Source organism: Mastacembelus armatus, chromosome 20 (assembly GCF_900324485.2).
Source record: "Mastacembelus armatus chromosome 20, fMasArm1.2, whole genome shotgun sequence".
Taxonomy (NCBI): Eukaryota; Metazoa; Chordata; class Actinopteri; order Synbranchiformes; family Mastacembelidae; genus Mastacembelus; species Mastacembelus armatus.
Genome location: NC_046652.1, coordinates 2,406,523 through 2,426,440, shown reverse-complemented (window position 1 = coordinate 2,426,440; position 19,918 = coordinate 2,406,523). Strand labels below are relative to the sequence as shown.

At 40.1% G+C, this 19,918-nt stretch overlaps 1 protein-coding gene across 1 annotated transcript; it reads right to left on the bottom strand.

Moving 5' to 3' along the window:
• Positions 1 to 1,412: 1,412 nt before the first annotated feature.
• Positions 1,413 to 19,439, bottom strand: stk17a (serine/threonine kinase 17a). The gene is made up of 7 exons (XM_026292915.1): positions 19,116 to 19,439; positions 15,357 to 15,569; positions 9,265 to 9,412; positions 8,804 to 8,930; positions 8,659 to 8,707; positions 7,360 to 7,539; positions 1,413 to 4,361 (listed from the first exon to the last, which is right to left on the bottom strand). The coding sequence occupies exons 1-7, from the start codon at positions 19,265 to 19,267 to the stop codon at positions 4,013 to 4,015; spliced, it is 1,218 nt and encodes a 405-aa protein (XP_026148700.1). The 5' UTR covers positions 19,268 to 19,439; the 3' UTR covers positions 1,413 to 4,012.
• Positions 19,440 to 19,918: the final 479 nt, after the last annotated feature.

The window sequence follows — 19,918 nt, the reverse complement described above, 5'->3', positions numbered from 1 at the left end:
AAAATCAACCAATCGTAGTTTGACAATAATGATTGACATATGTTGTAGCCAATGAAATAACGTTTCCAGCGTCGTGACACACTGTAGACTGTAGACGTTGCTAAAGGGCGGAGATTTAAATCTCCCGCGTTCTGGCAGGACCGTTGCCCTGACAACGCACTGGGCGCTCAGAGGACGCAGTGTACAGGAGACGGAGAAGTCATATTTCTCTTGTAAACGACATGACGTCACTCAGAAACGTCACAGTGCCTTCCGACTGGAAGTGAATTCATTTTATATACACGCAGCACATTAGAAGAGCAAACATCACAAAGTGCTTCACAGTAAAATGTCACACTCTCCAGGAAACAACTGTCAACAAATAGTGCTGACAGTGTGTTCACCAGACAGCACATCTGGAACATTAGAGATACCTTCTGGTTTAGGTTTTTATTGTGCCTATATAACATGCTTTGACCTCCAAACTTGTCTATCTTCATAAGAAGACCTGCGTATTAGAGATAAATTCAGTAAGAACTGATCAAACATGTTTTATCAACAAAGTTTATTGAGAGAATTACCTTGATAAAACTACCCTGAAGACAATTTATTAGCCATATTAGAAAAGTGAGGCTCCAGCTCACTTTTAATGCAATGAGCTTGAAAAAGCTCAATAATATAGCTACTTTAGATGGTATAGCTTTGGAGTTATTTTTGATCAGGATATGTCCTTTAATTAATTCACACATAAAAAGAGTCTCTTGAACTGCCTTCCTTTCACCTGTGCAACATTGCCAAAATTAGAAATATACTGTCTCAAAATGAGGCCGAAAAACTAGTCCATGCATTTGCTACCTCAAGGCTAGATTACTGTAACTCATTACTATCTGGATGTTCCAGTATCTCCATAAAAAGCCTCCAGTTGATCCAGAATGCTGCAGAGAGATCATATTACTCCTATATTAGCTTCCTGTAAAATCCAGAATAGAATTTAAAATCCTTCTCACATACAAATCCCTTCATGATCAAGCTCCTTCATACCTTAAAGACCTCATAGTACCATATTATCCCAATAGACCACTTCACTCTCAGAGTGCAGGTCTACTTGTGGTTCGCAGAGTTTCCAAAAGTATAATGGGAGGCAGAGCCTTTAGCTATCAAGCTCCTCTCCTGTGGAACCAGCTCCCAGTCTGGGTTCAGGAGGCAGACACTCTGTACTTTTAAGGCTAGACTTAAAACCTTCCTTTTTGAAAAAGAGAACCATCCCTCTATCCACTCACCCCAAACTGAGCCCGGTTCTGCTGGAGGTTTCATTTGACTGTTAGTAATTTGTCCCTTCCATAATCACAAATGATTAGTGTAGTTCTCATCATATTTGTGAAACATTTATTTAGAGTACAGGCACATTAATAATGACAGAGGTTTTTGTTTCATACACACATTTACAGCACAGGTCTAGGGAAAGTTAAGAGTGTCAAGAGAAATTTAAAATGAAGGTTATTGCTTGAGGGTGGACTGAGGTCAGTCCTTAACATGAGATAAATATGTGACATGACTCTAATGAGTAAAATGTGTCGACTCCTTAAATACATCAATATTTGTATTAATACACAGAATTTAAACAGCCAAAATATTCTGCATAATACTACACTATATTACAGAGAAACAAAAACAGCAAGTCTTAAAATAATGAAAATAATGAAATATTATCTCCACGTATGGCACATAATAGAAAATAAAGTGATAAAAACAGGACTGAGTTAATAGCAGCTTTCGTTTTGGAGGAAAGTATCACATATGGAGAAACAGAAATCAACACATATTTGGTTTCTGAAGTCTAAAAATGAATTAAGTTAAAAAAAAATTAGTTTCTTTATTTGTAATAATTGTAATGTCATTTTCCATCTGCAGATCAAATTTATCACTACCTCTAGAACTAGATTTGTCTTATATACTGTACATGATATTTACATGGTAAAGAGGGAGCATCCCCTGGAGAACATAAGCATTAGCCTTAATACAAAAGCAAGTTGTACATTTATCTGGTGTCAATGGAAAGAGACAGTTTGTTATGTTTCTTTAACCTGACATGGCCGTTTCTCTGTTATTCAGAGGATCCCTTTATCCCATCATAAACATGATGGTTTCTTTTCAGCATTCATCATACAACTACTGTCACTGTTTGCTTTGCATAGGTCTGTCAGTGCAAGTGACCAAAGTACTATGTGAGGGTTAGGACTGATTCTTAGCACATTTATCAATTATCAATATTTTGTACCACAGCTGCTAAGAATGATCAGTTCTGACGGCCTGACATGCTTCCATTAATTTCCAGTAACTGAACTAGATCTTAGTCTGACGTGATGTTAAAAGCACACAATATTTACTAATGTCAAAGTCAGTACAGTGTCAATTTCAGATTTCTATGAGCTGTTTTTTTTTTTTGAAGTGAGTGAATTAGAAAGTCTGTGTCTCAACTGAGCATTTATTGAAAGAGCTGGATGAAGTGGGTCACAAACAGCCCATTCAAAAGCAGAAAAAGCAGTGTTTAATAGTATACTCTATGTTTCTCTCTAACATCTGCTCACAGGAAAATAAATTGAACCACATAAGCATGCACTGAAATCTACCTAATTTCAAAAGCTTCTGATGTAGACTAATGACAGACTGATCTATGATCTAAACCTTGAAATGTGCAAAAAAATGTCAAGTTCACTTATTAAATAAAAACTAATAAGTATTTTACCTGGACAAATAATGCTGAAAACAGCAGACTTCCAGGCTGAAATCAGGCTGTACCACACATGCTGGTTTGTGGATGTAGCTTTTGGAAGATGTCATGGATGGCAGGGACATCACTGACATGCATACTGTAGGATTTCTGTTGAACATCTCCAAAACTGTGTGGTCCTTAGTGGTGCATAACATATGAAAATGTAGCTTAAACAGAAATTAGCCTTAATTGGTGCCTTGACAGAAAGCAGTGAGATGAGTCTGGGAGGCTTGGGATGCAGGAAGTAGAAGTGGTATTGTCCTTGCTTGGCAATGGATATAACATGGCCACCCTGGTAAGATCCCAGCAAGGCTTATTCTGCTGTCAGTCTAAAGGAGAAACTGCCTTATATCCATAATCATTTACTAACTAACTAACTAACTAACCAGCTGATACACCTCAGCTCCCACCAGAGATGTGCCATCTGCAAACTTACTCATATTTGAGCTGCCCATTATACAGACAGTAGGTTAGAGTGAACAGTTGAACAGTTAAGAGATGGACCTACAGCCCTGGGGAAAGCTGGTGCTCGATGTGATAGTAGTAGAGATGTTGCCTTTACAACCTGTGACATATCAGTTTGAAACTGCAGTCAATTACACAGGTTCGCTGAAGTGAAACAGATGCTGTTTCTGTAAGTTGATGGTATTGAAGACAGACCTGAAGTACAGAAAAGGCACCGTAATGTATGTGTTTCCATCCAGTGTCAGAGCGGTGTGCAGTACAGTGGATAATCCTCTTCAGTGAATCAGCTGGGGCAATATGAAAACTGAATGCAGGGGAACCAGCTGGCTTGTACATTCTTCAAGAGCAGGGCTTGCTGAATGCTGCCATGACCTATTGCCTTGTAAAGGTCCAAACATGCTTCATGCTGATGCCTGCATGGCTTCCCCTCTGTGGCTTTGTGTGCACTGCCTGCTTCATCATGCATTTGCATTTCTCCATTTGCAGCTGCTGCCGCTGGTGTTCAGTAGTTTATACTCTTTCATCATCAACATTTCAATGGATAATTGTTTGAACTGCCGTCCAGCAAGAATGAAATGTAGACTGTATGTGATCTGCCATGATACAATCACACTATAAATAAATATTATAAATAAGATTTGATACAAACTGGATTCTCAAAGAGATTGTCCAATACTCAGGAATCATTTTATCATGCTATTTGTATTAAATAAATTCCGATTCAGATTGACTGTTCAACAGCATTTCATGACACACATACTACAGGAGAGGAGAAGTTAGAGTGAGTGAGTATGGTCAGTAGATGAACTCCCCAGGGATCTCCTGCAGGGCACTGAAGGGCTCCTCGAACTTGAAGCGTTTGGAGATGGCCTTCTGCTCAATGGCCAGGGCCTCCTTTTCTGAGGTGGAGGACTGGCGGCACTGACCCAGAGTGTAGGCAGCCATTACTATCAGCTCTTCCGTCATGGGCCCTTTCTCTGTCTCCTCGGGTGTGCTTGTGGTGCTAGGACATTCAGGACTGCTGGTGGTGCTGGATGCCACCTGGTCCTCCAGGGGAAGGATTTCTTCCTCTGTCTGGATTTCCTGAGAGTTCGAGGACTGAAGCCAGGGATGTCTCAGACACTGCTCCGCTGTGGCCCGATCCCTGAACACATAATATTCAAATAAAATACAAATACACAACTGGACATCTAACATTGTGCTTCTGTGTTGAATACATGTTTTTTTTAATGATTAGGAAAATGCCTCAGCTATCACTTGTATGTAAGACAACCTAGGTATTCGTGAAACCCATTATTTTAAGTATCTGATGTTAGGGATTGTGGAGGGGGGACTGTCTGTGGGCTGGGAATGGTGGTGAGTCTGGACGGGAGAGTGGGCGGGCGAGTGACACATCTGGGATTAATCTGGCAATTAAGAGTGTATTTAGGAGGGAAGGAGCAGATGACAGCTCTCTTTCCTGGACAACAATGAGAGAAGCCATCAACCACGGCAGTGAGAAGCTAGAGGGGGAGAGCAATGTTGTCAGCCAGTGCAGGAAAACTGCTGACAATGTACACAACTGACAGGCAGGAAAAGAAGAAGAGCCGAAATGAGACTGTCTGAGACTTTTTGAACTCTTTCGTCATATTGATGTGTGTGTCAGGCCAGGCAGATGATCCCACAGTAGCAGAGAGTAGCCTACAGAGATATGTTTTAGATCAGGATGCCATCAATGTCAAGAACCACATGCCCACTAGGAACCACCAAATCTTCACAGTCAAAAGGCCTTTTTGATTTTAAGGGCTGTAAGGAAAAAAAAAAAAAAAGCTTTAAAAGTTATTTCTCAGCATGTCATTTTTTTCTGTAAAATGCAGAAAGGTGTCATTTTCATGTAGTAGTTAAAACAGCCCTCTACAATGAGAGGATAAATGTCTGATGTAGACTTGAGCACAGCATTAGGTCTCATTACGTTCCAGCTGTGCACCATCTCAGCTCTGACAGAAACACAGCATCTGTCTTTCTGTGCTTGTTTTACAGCTAATTCTGCCTCACTGGATGTACTGATCACAGCTGCTGTGATTATTTTTTTTATTCATTAGGTCTGAAGATGTGATCATAAAACAACTCATTCTACTTCTTAAGAATCTGGTGAGTTCTGCTACATTAAGACCCAGGGATTACAGGGGGAGACAGACTGGAGCCGTGGATCATCTGCATTTCTCTGTTTCTCTCACTAAATCAATTTCCAATATAACCGGCCCTTCTATAGATTGTGGCAGCAGAGCTGGTGTGAATGTCAGAGGAAAGAAGAGACTAGAAAAACAAGAGATTTAATGTTTCTCTCTTATCCTAAACACTAATAATGGAAATGTGAGTTCTCTCTGTGACTTACTACAAGAAGTAACTTGTGTTGCAAGAAGAAATGGTTGAGTTCAAGTTATTACACTTTGCCTCTGCTGTTTACTTGCACACCACGCCTCCACCCACCAACACCTCTTCAGTCGACTTCATGTGCCCACATATCACTGCTCACCCAATTACTGGGCCTCCACATATACCCTCTACTAGTATCCCTGCTGCTCCACCTATGCCAATATCCATCCATCCATCCATCCATCCATCCATCTTCTTCCGCTTGTCCGGGGCCGGGTCGCGGGGGCAGTAGCCGAATCAGGGATACCCAGACTTCCTTCTCCCTGGACACTTCCTCCAGCTCTTCCGGGGGGACACCGAGGCGTTCCCAGGCCAGCCGGGAGACATAGTCCCTCCAGCGTGTCCTGGGTCTTCCCCGGGGCCTCCTCCCGGTGGGACATGCCCGGAACACCTCCCCAGGAAGGCGCCCAGGAGGCATCCGAAACAGATGCCCCCCCATGCCAATATCTTGATCACAATCTACTCTTAGAGCAGGTTTGAAGCAATCATATTTTACCACCACCACCTCTTCCCATGACCCCGACATCCAACCCCTCACCCCTTTTAACACGCATAAACAGGCACTTAAAACAAACAAATGGACCAGATGAGATCAACTCCAAGATTCTCAAGTTGTCATTAAGAACCTTAAACGTTTTTCAGCACCTTTACAACCTCTCCCTGAGACTGGAAAAGATCCATAATTTGTGTCGTTTCATGCCTTGTTCCAGTACTAAAAGGAAGTTGGCCCGTCTGAACTACTTCAGACCTGTAGCTCAACATAAATAGAACCAGAGAGATAGTGGTGGACTTCAACTTGTCTTCAACATTGATTTCTTCTTCAAGAAAGGACAAGAAAGACGACTTCCTACTTCCTACATGTGCAACAAGCTACTGTGGACAATTTATCAGTCTCTGGTAACAAGTACACTTTCCTGTGCAAAGGAGTGGCAGCATCAAAGCTGCTGAAAGAGGCAGACTTAACAAGCTGGTCAGAAGGAAAAATCTGATGTCGGACTGGAACTGCACAGCCTAAAGGTTTATGATTCCCATCCTTGACGATCCCTCTCACCCGCTCGACAATGAACTAAGGCAAGACAAGCTTATTTACTACTTCCACCACAGAGCAAGTGAGAGCACTCAATCATTTGGTGCCCATCAAACTCTACAATGAGATATACATAGACAATAACATTAACAATAACACAGATGCTAAAAAAATAAATACAGTGCTAAAAATATACTCTATTATTTATAGATTATGGTTGTTTGATGATCCCATTTATAATTTATTTAATTTACTGTGTGTTGTTGTTTCTCGCCCTCATTGTTATTGTGCTGAAACAAGTGAATTTCCCACTAGGGGATCAATAGTGTATCTTATCTCATCTTACTGTTTATTTTCTGACTGTTCATGGTCTTGAACTGTTGTTGTACTTTTGTTATGTCTTTGTAAAATTGTAAACAATTCAAAACTGTCACATCTCGTCTCCATACAGACAAACTTTACATTGCTATCAACCATTTTCCAATAAGAGCCATAATAAATCTTATTAATGAATGAATTCACCGTATGAACCAGGAAGCTGCTTTGTGTCAAGTAAGTATGAAAATGATTTTTGCAAGTGAATGTTAAGAGCTGTTCATTCTCTGTGCTTTTTAAAAAAAAACAACAAAAAAAAAACAACAATTTTACGATGTGCCACATAAGCTTATGTGTCTTGTGAACCAGTGAAGGGTGCACTGACTGTGGCTGTTTGCAGAGCAGCGTCTGGATGAAGGACAGGGCAGTCCGATCCAGCTGCTGCAGTTCCTCTTCGTTGTAGCTCACATTGAGCTGGGAAATGTTAAGAAACGTCTCCTGCTTGTCCTCACCCAAAAACGGAGAGATTCCTGTCAGCATCACATAGGCCAAAACGCCAATACTCCTAAAAACAGATCACAGGCAGGGTTAGAACCAGCTGATGTAGAAGAAGGAACAAAAAGTATAAAACACAGAATCTAGACTAGAATATGTCTCTTAATGCAAGTGGGAGCAGTGGGACCTTGTGTAGTACAACAGTCTAAAAATGAGCAATTACAAAATAATTAAAAACATACATTTAATAGCAATACAATATATAACAGTAACAGGTAGAATAAGGTTTACATAGTTACACTGCTATTTCTTCACAGTATATCAGTTCATGGTTGAGAAGCAAATATGGACAATCTGAAGAATAGACAGACGTGTTTATGATATAAAATACATCTTTAAATAATGAATATGATGAGTGTTATGCACCTCTAACACCTTTATCCAGCTTTCTACACACAACCACATAGATTTTGTTCATAAACCTAATAACTGTGATTGCTGTCATGACAACAAAGCTCTCAGCGCTGGATGGGACCTGTGCTTTGTATACTGAGGTGGGGGTAAACTGCATGTTGTTATTTATTGTGGTGCCTGACAACTGCTGTTTTTGTATTTCAGGCTTGTTAAATAAAAATCTGCTAAAAGTCAACATTCAACAGAGGAAAGCAGCAGTGAATCATTGACAACGAAAACACAAGAGTATTGATTGCAATCATGCACACAGAAAGACAAACTGCAACAGTATCAGTGACCTTACATAGAAGAAACTCAGTCGTCATAAAGGAGGGACGATCTGCTTATTATACACCATATATTTTACAGAAGAACTGAAGACAGAAAAATGTATACAAATAAGGTGTGCAGACAAAAGTGTTTAAACCCACAATTTCTAAAAAAAAAAAAGAATTACACTGTCTTAAGTAAAATTAAGGTTTTCTTGGTTCAGGCTGCGTGTTGCTGTATGTTACTACCACTAGGGGGTGCCAAAGTGAAAGACCCTTCACAAGTCAAGTTTCTGGGTGGTAAGAAAGCTTAGCAGTATCAGTGAGACATCTGGGCCTAAAGCTGTGACTGTACAGTTAAAATGACCTAAACAAACCTACAGACAAAAGTGCCAATCTTAAGTTCATGATATTACCGATTTTAATTCAGCATAACACTATTTGAGAACATAGTAGTGTTTTCTTACCACATATCTGTTGCTGTGCTTATAGGCTCATAATTAAGAACCTCAGGAGCTGAAAACAAAAACACAAATATACTAATTATCATTCAGAAATCTATTCATTGAAAAATTAGGACCTTGGTGGAAGTGAAGTTGAGCAGCAACTCACCAACGTATTCTGGGGTTCCCATGATCTCTCTGAGCTCATGGTGGTTGCAGACCCTCCTGGACAAACCAAAGTCCACAATCTTAATGTCACCCAGAGGAGAGCTGCTGGTGAGCAGGATATTCTGAGGCTGACAGGACACCAGAGCACAAACAGTGAGACACTGAACACTCACACGTATAACTGTTGAATCTGGACCATCTTCTCTCCTTCGTGTACTCTACTTCATTTCTTCTTGAAATGTTAAGTACCAAAACACTAATTCATTCTGGCTTTTAATGAAACTGTGAGCACCACAAACTAAACTTAATTTACCTCCATTGTGTCTGGTAAGGAACACAAATCTTAAGAAATAGATCATCTGAAAACCTGGATGAATAAAACCCAGTCAGATAACATATTAACTGAATGGTGCTAATAAAGGAATAAGAGTCGAACTGAATACAAAATAAATCTCCACTGACTTTCAGGTCGAGGTGGACTATGTTGTTCTGGTGGAGGAAGGCGACTCCCTCTAGGATCTGCTTCATGAGCCTCTTCACATCCTCCTCAGTGAAGGCTTCATCCTCTCGGTGTGACACACACTGGTTAAAGATCTCTCCTCCAGCAGCACTACAGGGGACACACATCAAATGAGAATTACTTGCCCCTTTGAAATTCGTGAGTGTCAAAAAAAAGCCTCACACCCAGGGATCAGGATCAATCACTAAGATCAATCTTTGTGTAAGGTCAGCAGAGCTGCAGCCTGAGCAGGTCACCGGTCTCATACACACACACACTTGCATTTCTCTGACCTTTACACTTGGTAAAACCAGCGTGTGTTTGAGCTGTGGGAGGACGACAGTCCCTGTTCTTTAGTTCATACAGAAGCAAAATGCTGACAGGAATTTTATGGTGAGTCGCACAAGAGACCATGGAGATAAATCACTTTCCAGGCCCAGTGTGTGAATGTGTGTTTTGTGTTGCTGGAGGCAATGGCCAATACAGCAGAGCACCTCTAATTATGAGCAGCTTCACTTGAACAAGGCCATGCCTACAGTTAAACAATTACTTTCCCTGCAGCTCTGATGTGAGAAAACAGCATAATGATTAGTAAATAAATAGCCAATTCTAAAGTGTTTGAAACTATTAAAAATACCCATCATTAATAACTATTACCCTCCTCAAAGCACCCCAATTTCCTTTGCCCTGATTTAAACAGGTGAATAAATTCAATCAGAAACTCGAGAAGAAAATGACAGAGGGGAGTCAGGAATAGACAAGGTGTCCCCTCAGGGTGCTGGTGAATTAGGCTTTATCTCAGAGGAAGGTGGCGAAGGGGAGGAAGAGGAGGGGTGAGTGAGACTGTTTTCAAGGCTGAAAAGAAAAGGCCTTTAATCTACAACCTGGAGAGAATATCAACATTGGCAAACAGCCCGGAGGTCTGACCAAATGAAAGTCAAATAATTTCTCATAAGACCTCTGTTGGACACACTTCAGAAAAACGTGCAATCTGGTTCCAGCCTGTACGGCACCTGATTCTGATGCAAAGTAAGTGCTTAGAGGACTACATTTAAATCTTATTAAAAATAATTCCAGCTCATTACAAATATTTTTTGCCCAGTAGCTTTGGCCATCGGCGTGGTCAGTAATAAAAACACTGTGCTCCAAAACTGTTTAGATCTGTGAACAAGGAAAAGCTGCTTAAAACTATTCAGACCACACAAAAACACAAGCAGGTGGACAGATTTTTAATGGACTCTGAGGTTAGTTAATTTTACTTCAATTATTTTGTATTCCCTTCTGAAAAAATAATGTTGTAGACTAAACTTACTATCTTGTGTGTTACATACTACACAGTAGAAATTGACCTGTCTCACTGGAGCCTTATCATGGGTCATAGAAACAATTTCCAAAACTATGAAAACAGTAATTTGTTGCTAGGTTACAAAAGGTTTGATTCAACTAATTCACACAAAGAAAAAAAATTCATACTTGACTAGTTAAACTTTGTTTCCATTAATCCAGATTTAACATTTTGTTTGTAGTGTTATAAGCATAAAAATCATTTGTTGATTGCAATACATACAATCTTTCTCAACTGTATAACAACTTTTATTAATTTCTGTACAAAGACAACATGTGTGTTTGCAGCAAGTTTCTGGAAAGGATGTGGTTGCTGTAATGTGTCCTCACACACTCACACACTCACACACTCACACACTCACACACTCACACACTCACACACTCACACACTCACACACTCACACACTCACACACTCACACACTCACACACTCACACACTCACACACTCTCTTACTACAAAGGGTTAGTTGTGCCTCGATCCAGATCCTGCTCCTTTAATGACGAAAGTAGTGTATATATGGATGAAGAACTAGAAACCAGAGAGCACAAGAAGAGGAGAATTATGATTAATAATTAGGTCAGCTGAGAGCATGTGTGCAAGAAATGACTCGTTCCTAATCTGTGTCACACACACACACCTGCACCCGACTGCTTCAGCACGTGAAGTAAACTGTTGGAAAGTTTGTTCTTTAGAGGATCAGACAGAAACTAATCCAGTCTGACATACAAAAACAACAACTGCAGACTACCTAAGCTTCCTGCTCTGTTTTGGAAGGTCCCACACAAAGGAGCTTTACTAAATCATTTTTGACCTGTACAGATAATCACATACGATGTAGATATTCTCAAAAAATGCAGTGTGTGTGTGTGTGTGTGTGTGTGTGTGTGTGTGTTTTCTGCTGGCTACTATCTGCTTGGATTTGAAAGATCAGTTCAGGAAATCTTCTGGTTGTTTATTAACCATGACGTAATTAACAAGACACTAACATAGATGTTTAAGGTTCAGTTATGTACTGACATTCTCCCATAGACACACACACTAAGCCTCTAATGGTAGCACTGGTGGCTCAACTACAACACAGAGACTCTCAAAGAGCCATTAACCTTCCAGTGACTGTCAAAGCTTCACCAGACTCCCCCTCTCTCCATCAGAGACAATGAAAATCCAACTCTCATGGCTGTGAGCTCTGGATCATGGCTGATCAGTCTCCTGTCTGTCCCCTGACCCTAATATGTGTCCTCACATTACGCTGAGATTTAATTCAAAATGTACTTATTTGGTTTGTCTCACTGACACTGTGTATTTATTGATATGCTCATAATTTCTGATTCTCAGTAAAAACAATGACATAATTCCCAAGGTTAGTTACACACCAGAAACAGACAGACCAGGAACATCACCTCTACTACTAATGATCCCAGACAACGCAGACAAACCTGTGTGTGTGTGGAGCCTGACAGTGGCTTTGAAGCCCAGTGAAAGGACAGGACAGTCAGAGTTTGACTGGCAGGATACTGCTTAATGATTTCAGTAATTAACAATTAATGAAATCAGTTTCAGCTCAGTGATGTGGGAATTCAGCTTTGATCAGCCACCCATTGAGCTCGATCCATATCAGGTTTGGAAAAAAAGAACGGAAAGAGCTGACCTAAAACAATGATATAGAAATGATCAAATTCTCACTGTCCCATCAATATTAAGGGAAATGTGCACCAATGTGGAGATGAGGAAGCCATTTCCACAAAGAACAGCAGGGACAAAGAGACAAATGCAGACAGAGGGGGAGCCATAACATCAGAGTGAGGTCAAGCGAAAGCCTCAGAGTGTCCATCATGTTCTATTCATGTCCAACAAACTGGAGTTTCCCACATGGTAATGGCTCCATTTACAACACATGAACAGACACTTACAGTTTGGTAATGGACCCACATTTGCCCAAATGCTTGAAATCTCTAATTACATTTAGGGCTAAGTTAACTTTCTATGGGATCCCAGGGCAAAAACGGTCTGCAGGCCTCTATTGAGCCAATCCAACATGATCCCTGGCTGTACTTTCCCAGAGCACTAGGAACTATCCAGTATTTTTGCACTGAAATACCTAAGACCAAGTAATATTATTTAATTACGCATAGATTTATTTATGAATATGCATCATGTGAACATTATAGAAAACATTCATATTGTATATTCTAGAGCAGTATGAAAAAAGCAGAAACAGGATCTTAATGAACAAGGTTAAAGCAACAAATTAACCAACAAACAAAACAAAGAAACAAGCAGATAAACATAAGAACACACAGATTTGACTGACAGAAAAACTGAAGACGAGATAAAAAAAAAAAAAAATTGTCAAGAAATTTACTTCTAATCAGTAAAGTAGTCATATTTGTTTTAAATTTTATGGAATCCAAAAATATTGTTAGAACGTGAATGATTCAGGTGAACAAAACACAAAATAAAACATAAAAAACAGTTTGCAGTATTAGACCTTCAATTATACAGCAACGTATCAAAGTAATAGACATTTTTGATCTTTTCATGGGATTTGTAACCAGAGAGAACAATATGGAACAACACTAGTCCCATGGATTATTTTTGAACAAGAGTGATTAGAAACGTAACTAAGACAATCTATACAGTTACAGACCAGTTTGGGGGTATGCCTATGAAATCAATCTGAACCGTCCTGTGTTTTTCCGCTGTATGTGAGTCTCCGGGCGAGCAGCCATGCTTTGGCTGGTCACATGCGGTTTAACTGACATAATAAACTCACAGCTGGAGCTCAGCCAGCAATGAGGCCATGGAGCTCTGTCACTCTCATTCCTCCTCTCTGGATGCTTTCCTCTTTCTGCATAACTGTCATCTCCATCACATTTACGCTATTCTTGCCTCTGTCTTTTCCTACTCATTTTTCTTTCTCTCCCTACCAGCCTGAAATAAGCTTTGGCCTGTTTTCCTCTTTTCAAAGGGAGGGATGAATGAGGGAGTTGACCCTCATTCACAGAAAATGTGATCCTCTCACTCCCTCCATCCACCCTTCAATTCTCCTCCATCACCATTTGCCCCCACTACTGAAATATCTGTCAGCTGTCAAAGAAATAAAAAGACAAACAAAAAGAGTGTTTACAAAATGCCACCCAACGGGACATTAAAGCATTCTGCTCTATTTTCCTTCAATATCAAAAAAACAAGTGTGCTTAGATGGACTGAAAGGTGCAAACATGAACTCCAGCAGTCTATCAAACATTTATCCCTTCACTCACATGATTCATGCGTTAACATCAACAAATGCTCTTTTCTTTGGTTGCTTTTAAAGGTTTATTTACCATAATTGGTGCAAGTAGTTTTTACTTGAAATATTTTTATTTTAAAAATTCATTCATTCATCTCAATCCCAATCAGCAGACATAATGACTATATATGCTGCCACATATTACAATATATATGGAGGGTCATATCATTGTATACTGTCAAACAATATAAAGTGTTGAAATAATTACTAGAAATGGTACCTACTACAGCAGGTAAAATGTAGAAGAGTCTGCAGTCTGACCCATAATAGGAACCAAACATTAGGACAGTCGGTGAACTTCAGAGATGAGCAATGCTAAATTGGAGAACTCTTTCATTCAGGTCAGACTCTTTTCAGAAGATGAAGACATACACTACAGGCAGTAGATAGTAAATACCCTGTTCTGTTGGTTTTGCTTCACTTAACCTCTGCTTTTGACACTGTTGACCATTCGATCCTAATAAATTTCTTAGAGTGGGCACTTGGACTCGGGATCAGCTCTTTGCTGGTTTTGATCATATTTCTCTGATCATCTGTTTTCTGTGTTTGGTAATATTGAATCTACACCCGTCAGAGGTTTTAAAAGAAACCCGGACAGAACAGTTGATGATGACTGGACTCCTATATGTAAGTCATTGTCAAATAATGTTTGATTTTTATTTTCTGTACAGTACTTTGTGTATAGATTCTTTGTCTAAAAGCACTATACAAATAAACTTCACCATCCTGTCAGTGGCTGTATGTGTAGAGGTTATAAACAGAAAGCGACAGCTGATTGAAAATGTGTCAATGGTGGTTTGCCTTAAACTTTTCATCTGTATGTGTATGTGTGTGTATGTGTGTGTGTTGAGGGGGGGTTTCTGGTTGAAGGATGGAGGCAAAATCCAATATGTCACGTGGAGGGACAGACAAGGACAGAAAATGCGAAAGCAATTGAGAGAGACCTTCTTTGATCAGCCTGGTGTGTCATGAACTGATGCACACAGACACACAAACACGAACACACTGTGGGAACTAGGTCAAGCCCAGTCCAGGCATGACCATGAGATGAGATCATCCACAACTGGTCTGCCTACTGTAGTCACCACCATACAGTATCATGTATCTGTCTGTCTGTGTGTGTGTGTGTGTGTGTGTGTGTGTGTGTGTCAAACTAAGCTGTGCTCCAGTTGGTCTTTATTCAGTGTTAGTGATGAAATTAACACATCGAACTGTTGTAACTCTGTTTGTCCTGATCTGCCCCTCTCTAACCTCCCCAGCCATAACCCTGGGACACAGGAAATCTAATCCAAATCTAATACAGGATAGTTCAGGGTAATGGGAGCATCATCAGTGTTAGTACAGACACCTTTATTTTACAACAGACCTGTCATACAAGCACAATTCATACTGGTTATTGTTGGGGATTGGATACTCACAACTCCAGGACCAGCACCATCTCAGAAGCCATCTCATAGACTTCATGTAGTCCAACCACCTTGGGGCTGGCTGTGGCCAACTCCAGCACTGCGATCTCATGAATGATCTCCATCCGGCAGTCTTGGCCTTTCCGTCTCTTCCTCATGAACTTTGCAGCGTACTCCTGGCCTGTGCATTTCTCTACACACTTCCTGACCACAGCAAACTTCCCCCTGAAAGACAAGAAGACATCAGTGCTGTGACACACGGGACATGTCGAGCTAAGGATATAACTGGAAGACCCCTTGCACTCTCTTTGTGTGACATCATCATGGCTCGACATTTCTAATTACTGTATGTATGTTTTCTTTTGTGCTCTGCAGTGCTGTACAAACACTTCACTGTACATTCTGTATGTCAGTGCTTCTGCACAATAGACAAAGCATTTTGAGGAAGTAACGTGCTTCTCTAGGTGTTATGAGAAATGACCTTACTTACTTACTACACACTGCAATTCTGATCTGAAAATGCACCTAGGCAAAGGAGAAAAACTGTCCTGAACAAGACAAACTGCCTTCAAATTATTTTGTAACTTTAACTTCCACAAGCTGCCACAAGTGTGACTTAATGAGAATTACTTTAATCAGAAATTTGGAAGCTCCTCGCCTCATTTTTCTTGGAACACACCCAAAATTGTATGTCATCGTGCAAATGACCTCTTTCAAGAAGTGAAACCAACTCATTAAGTTTCTTGGGTTTTGTCTGATGGACTGAGACAAGCAGTCTGCCAGGTTGGTTAATAAGATTTTCAAACAACAACAAAAACAAAAAGTCAGAAATCATTTAAAAAAGTTGTTTAAGTGATATCTAGAAAAGCTACAAAATGTATATATTAACTGCAACAAAGTGATTTACAGAAAAACAAATATCTGTAATTGCTAAGTCCAAATCTGGCTGTACTTCAGTGAGTAGAAACTAAAGTTGCTGATGCTCTGGCATCCAAAGTTTCCAAGTTAAAACACAGCACCAGGTTGGGACTAGGCCAATTTGGCTCGACCTAGTTTTACTGCTGACTGGAAGGTGGTTGCTGCCCAGGGGAAATCCTATGAAATGCAACCGGTGATTGAGATGACAAGCTCACACCAGGCTGTCTGTCTGGTTCCTGTTGGTAGTCAATGCTCCAATAATCAGTAGCAACACCCTGGCTGAACCTGAATGATCCACAGCCAAGTCTCACTAACACAATGGCATGTCTGTGCCTCTGTAAATGTGTTTGGACACACTTTCTCATTCAATTCAATGTTAACATGTCCACACTTTTGACTGGTACTGTAAATAAAGACTAGATATAAGGATTAGAGCAGAGGTAAAATACCATCTTTGCAGAGTTTAGATAGTTTGGACTGCATATCTTCCTGGTCTTACTCACTGTTGAGTTACAAATATTTCATCCATCCATCAAATCATGATTTACCATTCAAACACTTCCTTATTAGTGTTCCTCATGGTTTCATTTGGACATATCTATGAACATGACTGGAAAGATTTTAGGAGACAAAGGCACGACTGTGTGTGCACAGCTTTATAAATCTAATTCTTTTTTGGTGTGCACCATTTTTGGTTTCTGGGGGCATTATAACTCTCACTCTGAGGAGACTGTTACATCACTTAACATGAAATAAACATAAATGGGATATTTTCAGCATGTTTTCTATCGTTTCTTTTATTTCTTTTGCAAAGTTTTTGAAATTCTGTCCAGTTTTTACTCACAAATAATCTTTTAATCTAATCACAACATTGCAAAAGCAAAATGCCACATCCATTTTTTTGTACAGGTTAATGTCACACAGGAGTTTTAATTTTTCAAATACAAAACACTTGTTTAGACCTAGTTACAATAAGATATAAAAATTAAAAAAAATGAAAAGACTTCTGCGTATTTATGAAATATTCTAGCCATAACACACAGGACCTTCCTGATTTCTAGACCTGAACCGAAAAAGATTAAAATGTTAAATATTAAACATAAGTGTTTAGCATTTGACTGAGCTCAGTAATTATTCACTATGTTTCACTGGGTTTCTTGATTTCTGAGAAAAACCTTCTCATCACTGAGATTTTATATAAGTCAAGTTAAGATTATCGCCCACTGGATGGGGACAAGTATTTCTTTAACTCTATATGTCCAGATGTTCAATGTCTAATCTAAACTAACTTTGACCCAGTGCACGTTCACTGGGATCAGATCCAGAGAGCAGTGAAATGGGCAGCATCTATCCACATCTCAGTCTGGAAACTGCTCAATGTGCACATCCCACACTGCGTACTTACATACACACACACACACACACACACACAATCTCTCTATGACTGAACACACACACACACACACACACACACACACACACACACACACACACACACACACACACACACACACACACACACACAGCTACCAGGCAGAATGTTCTGTAATGTACACTTGTTTCATGGTCATGCTTCAGTGTTAGACTCTGTTGTGTAGCTGTGAATTTCACCACAACAGATAAAACACTGTCATAATGTGACAGAATCTTCTGTACAATAAAAAACACATTCAGTTTCAACTGAATGAGTAAAAAAACAGTTTAATTAACTCACGATAAATACAAATTGAAAATAATGAGTAAGTAATGTGTCTGTGTCTTTATGTATGACTGATGATTTTTTCTTTTAGTCCAGGTAAAAACTCGCAGTCACCACAAACCAGCAGAGGGCAGGGCATGTTAGACCACCTAATGGACAAGCCTTTAATCTGAAAAGACCCCATGAATGAAATTCCACCACATAGTTAAGAAGGACCAACCAAGAAACTGGCCTAAGTGTGAGAAAGCACAAGCTGTGTGGTCACAGAGCAACAACCAAGTGGTCCCTGTTAACAAAGCTTTAAACAACATCTGAGCTGAGAGCTCACAGGTGCAGAATATGCAAAACTGATCTGGTATGATCCTTATCTACGTTGTCAAACTCCCATTATTGCTCCTAAATGAAGGTGAATCTGCAGTAGCTGAAGCCATTGGTCTTCCAGCTGTGAGTGTTCATGTACAGTGTGTCTATGTAGAGGAACAGAACAAGCCAAATGTCCTGTACAAAACACTAAATAACGTGATTAAACAATGTTTGAAAAACACAATCACCTTCAACTCACTTCAGGCTCAAAGTCAGACTCACTAGGACTGGACTCAATGGATGTTAGTGCTGAAGCAGCGAATGAACTCACAGAAACCTTGACATTAGGAAGTACAACCATATTACTCCTGTTCTCAGATCTCTGCACTGGCTTCCTGTCGCTCAGAGAATAGACTTTAGCACTGATTGTGTATAAGTCTCTTCATGTCACAGCACCACAGCACATCTCTGACATATTGCTGCCAACCATCTCGGACTCCAAGAACATCAGGGACAGGCCTTCTGCTGGTGCCCAGAGTCAGGACTAAACAGGGAGAAGCAGTTTTTTATTTTAATTCTTGACTTTCAACTTGTCTTTTATTTCTGAAAAACACTTTGAATTACAGTGTAAACAAATAAACTCGCCTAATGTGCATTTCTCCAACAGTCCCATGAGCAGCTGAACATCAGTAGAAATATCTGAGTAACCATGATATGACAGAAGTGAGAAACAAACAAACAAACATCATTTGCTGTAAGCCTCATCAGGCAGACAAGAAAAGTCCATGAGATACTTCAATCCAGAAACAGCCACACTCATCTCTGATAACTGGACCCACAGCTGTTCTTACCTTCCGAGCTCTTTGCCGGGGATGACGGTGTAGTGGTCGGTGAAACACTCGCTGTTGATGCTGATGCGGATTTCTGACAACAAGCCGCTGACGCTGCGCTGGAGCAGGGCTCTGCGCCTCGGGTGGCCTGGGCATGGACAGTCGGGGATCATGGCCGCGTTAAAAGCACTTTAACAAACAGAGACTCACAACATTGACAAACAGTGTGAGAGTTTAGATCCTCCCTCTGCTGTGTTTTCCCACCGAGCTCATTCTGCTGCAGTGACTCCAAGTCTCAGTCTGTGTCTGTCTGTCTGTGTCTGTCTCTGTCTGTGTCTGTGCGTCTGTCCTCAGCCTCTTTACTTTGCTCTTCACTCACAAACACAGCAGCTGCTGCGTAATTGTGTTGATTGGCAGCTGGGCTGGCCAATTACACGGACCAATAGGACCAATAGTCCCAAACATCTAACAAATATAAACTAATATAAAATCTAACATCAACAAAATGTCCAAGTGTGATGTAACTTCAAAGTTTTTAAAATCATTTAATATGATAAAAGTTATTTTATCACTAGGTGGATTTTTTATTGACATTTTACTTGGAAAAATAAATTTAGATGGGATTTTGTTTTCAACAATGACCCCTCAGCTAACAATGCCAGCTGATAATCAAAACAATGAACTGCTGCTGTAACTAAACACAAACCTGGTTCCCTTGCAGTTTTCGCCATTTTACATGATGTTTGTTCAGTCAGACACTTCAGGTAGTCCATGTCTTTACTCCACATTCACCACAGACTTGGCACACCTAAGGATTCACAATC